This window comes from Castanea sativa, chromosome 7 (assembly GCF_040712315.1).
Source record: "Castanea sativa cultivar Marrone di Chiusa Pesio chromosome 7, ASM4071231v1".
NCBI lineage: Eukaryota > Viridiplantae > Streptophyta > Magnoliopsida > Fagales > Fagaceae > Castanea > Castanea sativa.
In genome coordinates this window covers 22,899,228-22,906,307 of record NC_134019.1, presented here as the reverse complement: position 1 = coordinate 22,906,307, position 7,080 = coordinate 22,899,228, and the positions used below count along the sequence as shown (strand labels likewise).

General features: G+C 35.9%; 1 protein-coding gene across 1 annotated transcript; it reads left to right on the top strand.

The window, feature by feature from the left end:
• Positions 1–757: 757 nt before the first annotated feature.
• LOC142643223 (soluble inorganic pyrophosphatase 6, chloroplastic) lies at positions 758–6,517 on the top strand. The gene is made up of 6 exons (XM_075817762.1): positions 758–1,136; positions 2,126–2,286; positions 3,073–3,173; positions 3,286–3,467; positions 5,195–5,293; positions 6,146–6,517. The coding sequence occupies exons 1-6, from the start codon at positions 882–884 to the stop codon at positions 6,236–6,238; spliced, it is 891 nt and encodes a 296-aa protein (XP_075673877.1). The 5' UTR covers positions 758–881; the 3' UTR covers positions 6,239–6,517.
• Positions 6,518–7,080: the final 563 nt, after the last annotated feature.

Here is a 7,080-nt window from a genome sequence, read left to right as displayed (position 1 = left end):
GACTTCAAACACATTTGGAAGTAGTATCGATCAAGACCATACCCATTCCAAGATCAAACCTCAAAGCCCAACACATTTAAAGCCCCGAAAGCTAATGCCAATAGCTTGTTTTCAATTGCCAATGTCCTTATATTTTGATTTTACCAAAATAAAGGACTATCTATAGACAGGCGTTGTGGGGTGCCTCATACCTTTTCCACATATAACCAAACTTTTGAACTCAAGAATAAAGAATTTCTACCCATTCACATTAAATTAGGAAAAACGACAATTTTCTTAACCTAGGATCGGTAATAAAATTAAATAGAGTTAAATGACCAATCACACTTAGAAAAATCGAATGACTGGTGGCGACTTCACTTAGCTTTAGTAATATTCATAAAATCGACTTATATTGCTATCACACACCCTAGGTACGACACACCTCTATATCCACAACAACTCTCAAGCCAAAAGAGGTGGAGAGCTTGCGGCGATGGATAGTCCAGCAGCCGTGAGGCGTCTACATATTGGCTGATGAAGACGAGACACAAAGTATATGCATTCAGATTCGCATCATGTGAAACAACATCATAGGCTAGAACAGAGTACAGACCAGACACACGTGCGAGACATCATCCGCACAGTTGTCACAGTATTGAGTACTGACCAGGTTCATTCAACTTCAAACAAAGCAAAAACACGCGCTGCAAACCTCGCGTGAATACAAACGCAGTTATCAGTGTCGGATAATCCAATCACCAACTGCCACCTCATTATAAATAAATACAAAAAAAAAAAGGTTAATCAGCAGCATCACTGGGACCAAACTTTGCTGACGCAATTGTTCAATTTTTCTGTGACTCTCTCACTCTCAGACTTTCACTCTCAGCCAATTAACCATGGCGGCCACGAGAGCCATAGCCGTAGCGAGCAACACCACCACCACCTCCGCCACTTGCTTGCTCTTCAAGAAGCCTTTCCTCTCCAAACAGAGTACCCTCTGTTTCAAGAACCTCAAGCCAGCGTCTTCCTTGGTTTCTAAGAGGTTGTTCACTTGTAGAGCTATTTACAACCCCGAGGTTCAGATCAAAGAGGAGGGTCAGCCGGAAACCCTTGACTACAGGGTCTTCTTCGTTGAAAATTCCGGAAAGAAGGTACCTTTTAACATCTTGTTTGGCTCACGAGAAAATGGGGGGGGGGGGAAATAAGAGAAAAGTTGGAGTTTTGAATCTTTTAAAATTATTGATTCTGATAACTGTTCATATATTGAATTATTATTGTTTGATGCATTGTTCTGTTGTGTACTCCTAATTGCCCAATCTGTGTTTGGAACATTGGTGTGCCATTGTTTTCACGGTTCTATCTGAGCTTTTTTTAAATAAATAAATAAAGGATTGGGAAATGAAAAGAAAATTGAGTTATGAATCTCTGATTTTTCTTCCTTTGTTTTGGGGAGTTGGGACTTTGGGAGGAGTAAAATCTGATGGTTACTCAGGCTAGCTGAAGCATTTAGGCCATTGATGATGCTCAGTCTGTGTTTGAAGGAGTACAAGTTTTGCTCTTATCGTCTGGCTACTCTCTATTTGCCCAATTGTGTGAAATAAAAGAAATTGATGATTTTGGATTATGTAGAATTTGAAAAGAATGTTTTGAAAATATGTGGAGGATAATAGTTTGGCCTAGTTGAGGCAGTCATCGTTTAGTTTTAGATATGGTAAACTACAGAAAACATGGCTTTCAAAAATCCAATATTCCTTACACTTTTAACCAAGGTTTTTTTAGCATTCAACTGCAAGTTGGTCATTGCCAAGAAAATGTAGAAAGAGACAAGAAATGAAGAACTTATAGTAGGATTTTCAATTGCATAGCCCAGGAAACAACAAATTTTACACAATTATTGTAGTTTTTGGGCCTAGTTGAGGGCTCTCGTCTCCAATTAAATTAGGAACTTGATTTTGGATTTGATTTTTTCCTCTATTTTCTTTTTGGGCAAAGGTGGATGATGGAAAGTTATGGTAGTTGTTATAAGATAAAATGGAAACACCTTCCTCCCCCCCCTTGTGTGTGAGAGAGAAATTGAAACGCCTTTTGTTTTTGCCTTTATGTACTGATGTTGAGAATAATTGCTTGCTCACTCATGCAGGTTTCACCTTGGCATGATATTCCACTGCACATGGGTGATGGTGTTTTCAACTTTATTGTTGAAATACCCAAAGAATCAAGTGCAAAGATGGAGGTTGCTACTGATGAGCCATTTACCCCCATAAAGCAGGATACCAAAAAGGGAAAGCTTCGATACTATCCGTAAGATTTTGATGTTTTAGTTTTCCTCTTGTTGTATGTTATTGTTTGTCCTGATTTATGTACTTGTATTTTTATGCAAAGATATCTAAGCTCAGATGTTGGTTGAGTTTGCAAAAACCCTAGGGTTGAATATGAGAAATAGGCTAGTGCTATTGCTCACCAGTTGCTGTCTTCCATATAGGAATTGTTATGGCAAGAATTGGTTAAAAATGATGAAACCTAACTCAATCTCTATAGAGGTTGTGAAAACCCTAGGGTTGATTTTTTTTTTTTTAATAAGTTTATTAAAAATTAAAAAATGAAAGAATATTGCAAGAGATGCACCACTTGGCAAAATTGAATTCCAATTAAAACTCAATTTACCCTAGGGTTGAATATGAGAAATAGGCTAGTGCTATTGCTCACCAGTTGCTGCCTTCCATAGAGGAATTTTTATGGCAAGAATTGATTAAAAATGATGAAACCTAACTCAATCTCTATCTGTTATATTAAACTTTATTGATTGTGTAAAATCTTATTGTAAATTTATATTTGAATCGTAGATCTAGTGTAGTGCATCTTCTGAAGTTTGAAATTTGTTCCTTAATAGTCATTATTGATACACAGAGAGGGGCTCCAATGCCCATCTTTGAATGTAAACAAGCTGTAACTATAAACTCACTTTCTCTACCCATTGTAGGCTGTAATGGGTAATAACTTCATTGGGGCCCTTGATCTCGTTGATATCATTGAGTTTTAATTCCTTAAAAATCTAAATCCTGATTGATCTTATTATTTGATTGACAGCTACAATATAAATTGGAATTATGGATTACTTCCACAAACATGGGAAGACCCAGAACTTGCTAATGCAGAAGTTGAAGGAGCATTTGGTGATAATGATCCAGGTATATCACCAGATTTTGTTTTAGTTTTGACCATTCTAGTATGTCTATGTCCTTTTTTGGTCCTAAATAGCAATTTGTATTAATATCCTTGCTGTTTTCTTTTAATTTGCAGTTGATGTTGTTGAGATTGGTGAAAGTCAAAGAAAAATTGGACAAATTCTTAAAGTCAAGCCCTTGGCTGCTTTGGCCATGATTGATGAAGGGGAACTTGACTGGAAAATTGTTGCAATTTCATTGGATGATCCAAAAGCTTCTCTTGTGAACGACATCGATGATGTTGAGAAGCATTTCCCGGTATGCCCATTTTCTAAGTGCTGTTAAATCTATCCCCTTTTCCCCTCTCCCTTACTTTGCTAAATGTTGTAACATCTTCAGTCGTACTCTAAGGCTTTGTTTGGTTGGGTAGGAAAAGGATGAAGGAAAAGTGGATGGAAAATGAGGTTTTTCCTCTGTTTGATTAGCAAGACAGTAAAACTGGATGCCCGGGTGTTTTTTACCCGGGCCCACCAAAATATTTTCTCCCCACAATGTTGAGAAATGAGAGGAAAAATGGTTGGTTAGTAATATTACCTTTCTACCCTTCTTCCAACTTAATTTCAGCAACCCAAGTGCCTTTTATCTTCTTCATCTAGTCACCACCATGCTGTTGTTCTGCAAATGCCAACATTATCAGATGACTACTCTATTGTTTTTTGGCTTTGGAGACAAAACTAATCCTGCTTATAATAATATATTCTTTTTATTTCATACCTGTGTGTGTGTGTGTGTGTGTGTGTGTGTGAGAGAGAGAGAGAGAGAGAGAGAGAGAGAGAGAGATATTTTTACTTTTATAAGATGTCATTTCTTCTAATTTAATTGATAATTTTATCCCTTATGTAATATTGGAAAAAATTACTTCTAATATATTGTTGAAAAAATTAGTTCCTCTGAAAGAGGGGGATGATAGTAAATTTAGACAAACTACACTTTCCATCATCTCGTTTTTTTTTCCTCAACCAAACAAAATAAACCTATATTTGTTTTCCATCCTTCTACTTTTCCATCTTTTATACCAAACACACATGGTAGAAAACTAAAATCTTTTTATCATTTCACTTTTATATTCTCTGTATATTTAATCTCTTCCCACTTTTCCATCGTTCCATCCAAACAGACCATAAGTCTTTATGCCATGTTTTTAATGGAAAGAATGACCAGAGCATGTGTAAATGTTTTATAAACAATATTTACTTAGTGATTAAACAGCTTATATTTGTTCAGTTTGTAGCAACCATCACATTTACAAATAAGCAATGGCCAGGAAGTATTCACAACGTACATTTTTGATTGTATAGATTATTGTGCAAAATAGGCAGATAGAACATCGTTTATGTGAGCAGATGGATTAGGACTATGGCTGCTGTAAATCTCCATGTGATAAGTCATTATCCATGAAGAAGAAAAAGGAATCCAGTTTGCAAGAATTAGAAAATTGTGCAAGATAAGTTGGGTTTATTAAAATGGTGATGTGGCACTTAACTACTTGGTGGGTTTGTAGATGAGTTGCAGATTTTGTTGAGATTGCGTCAATTAATTATTACTAGACTTTTGATTCTTGTTGGAAATTATAGGCTTATTAAAGGATTACATACAGGTCCAATATCTAAGAGAAGGTATAGATATAGACAAAGACAAGAGTAGTAAATTATTTTCTGCTGTGGAGCTAAAAAATTGAAATAGGGCTTTGTTGAATTGAGTATTTCTGTGGTTTACTCATCTCATGTGCATAATAGTAAAGCTATTATTAACATTGTTAATCCATTAGCTCAAACAGCATATTGTCTACAGACGTGTCTGTCAATGAACAAATCACTAATTAATTGGAGAATCAAGTGTGAGCTAGTACAAAGTGAAGCATTGGTTGCCATAGTCTAGCCAAAAGAAAAAAGAGGCCAAAAAGAAAAAGCAAGAAGAAAAATAGTGAAGCAATTGCATTTACAGTAAGCAAAATTTATGGGGTCTTATTTGATGGTTTTCTTCAGGGCACTCTCACTGCAATTAGGGATTGGTTCAGAGACTACAAGATTCCTGATGGGAAACCTGCAAACAAGTTTGGTCTTGGAAACAAGGCAGCAAACAGGGTATTTTTTCTTTTTAGCTGTCTGATTTTCAATGCTTGATTCATTTGGGATGCTGTCTCTGCTTCCTGTCATTTTCTACACCAAGATTGCTGGCCACATATTTTGATCAAGGATTTTTTTTCCACATTTTAAATATAATATTTATTATTCTAAAGTTTTCTTTAAGGCAAGTGCTGTATCTTTGTTCTTTGGTACAAGTTCATTCCATGTTATTTGTGTCAAGTATGGTCGCTAGTATATATGCATGTTTTTATATTTCTTTTTGTACAATCCAGATTTTGAAGATCTCCCCTATGTTAAAAGGATTCTGAATCCAGTAGCATACTAGCATATAAACATATTACTTGCCATACCAAGACGGTTGCTTTCAAGTATAATTGATAATAGGAACTCAGTTGAACCAGTTGCTAGTTTTCTCTTTTTTGTATATATTAAATTCTAGCCAACTATCCACAGCATATGAGAAGGTACCTGCTGGTTTAGTTAGTTTGGTTGTTAGATGTAGTTACACAGACCACACATATTCTTTGCCTGAGCTATACTGCTATCCTTTTTGATGATTGATGGTGAGATGGGTTGAACCGCTGACATTTCCCTTCTTTATCTATCTTTGAAAAGATATAAATAAAAATGCCACGAGTTGAAACCATTTCATGATCCATATAAAGAAGCACATTCTGTACATAGCACTACACTATATACATTTATACTTGTCGCTGTTATTGCTAGTATTGTTGTTGTTGCTGTTGTTTCTGTTTTATGTTCTCCCATTGTATGCATGCATGGTGTTTTTAACTTTTTGTTCTTCTTGTTTTCATTTTTTCCTGATATCAAATTCTGCCCGATATACAGGACTTTGCTCTTAAAGTCATCACTGAGACCAATGAGTCGTGGGCTAAACTTGTCAAGAGATCGGTCCGTGGTGGAGATCTTTCACTTGTATAAAATGAATTGGCAGAGCAGAACTCGGGATGGGACATGACAACTTGTACTGTTAGTGACTTATCAGAGATTTTCCTTTCGCAGAGCGATCCCTGGTAATATATTAAGTTAAAAGCCATTTTTCCCATTGTTGAGCAAAAACGATGCATCACTCATCCATGGTTCTTTAATGTTCTGAACTGTACTTTTAGTGATGAAATTATCAATTGCTTTTGGAATGAAAGATGAGATTGGCACCTGCTACATTCAATAACAGAAACAAATATTTGAGTTTCTTGTGAATTTGCTTATATCTATTTACTGGTATCGTGCTTCTTATGGGAAAAAAAGGGCAAATTGTCCTTTATCGACTTGGGTTTATGAACTTCTCTCTTCTTGTTCCATACATTTCTAGCTTGCATAGAGTGGCACACGTTCTACTTTATGGAAAATTGATAAAATTACCACTTGAAGCAGTGACAAGTAAATGCCAGATTCATCAGATGAGGTGCGCTTGGAAATTTTACTTCATATATGTGATGAATGTTGCTCCAATTCTAAAAGTTCTAGTTATGTACTCTATTTACGGCAAAGCCTTTAACATGATGGGGCAATAGGCAACACCTAAGGCAGATTAGGCCTATGCTGCAGGCAGCTCCATCAAACTCTTTTCTTTCTTCAAGCAAACGTCCACTCAAAAGGAAAGGGAGAGAGATACGGACAGCTCCATCCATACATTTTATTTTTGGTAGGAAATAAAGCGTAATAAACTTAGTGTGGCTCCAGAAAATTTGTTCAGGGGTCATTAAAAAACTTAAATGAAAATTTTTTTAATAAAAGAGAACTTGAATATATCAAGTTATCAA

Excerpts from the sequence above, each read along its gene's own strand:
- LOC142643223 (XM_075817762.1), top strand. The coding sequence starts at position 882 with ATGGCGGCCACGAGAGCCATAGCCGTAGCGAGCAACACCACCACCACC. Across the intron at positions 1,137-2,125 it reads TTGAAAATTCCGGAAAGAAG|GTTTCACCTTGGCATGATAT; the intron begins GTACCTTTTAAC and ends TCACTCATGCAG. Across the intron at positions 5,294-6,145 it reads GAAACAAGGCAGCAAACAGG|GACTTTGCTCTTAAAGTCAT; the intron begins GTATTTTTTCTT and ends CCCGATATACAG.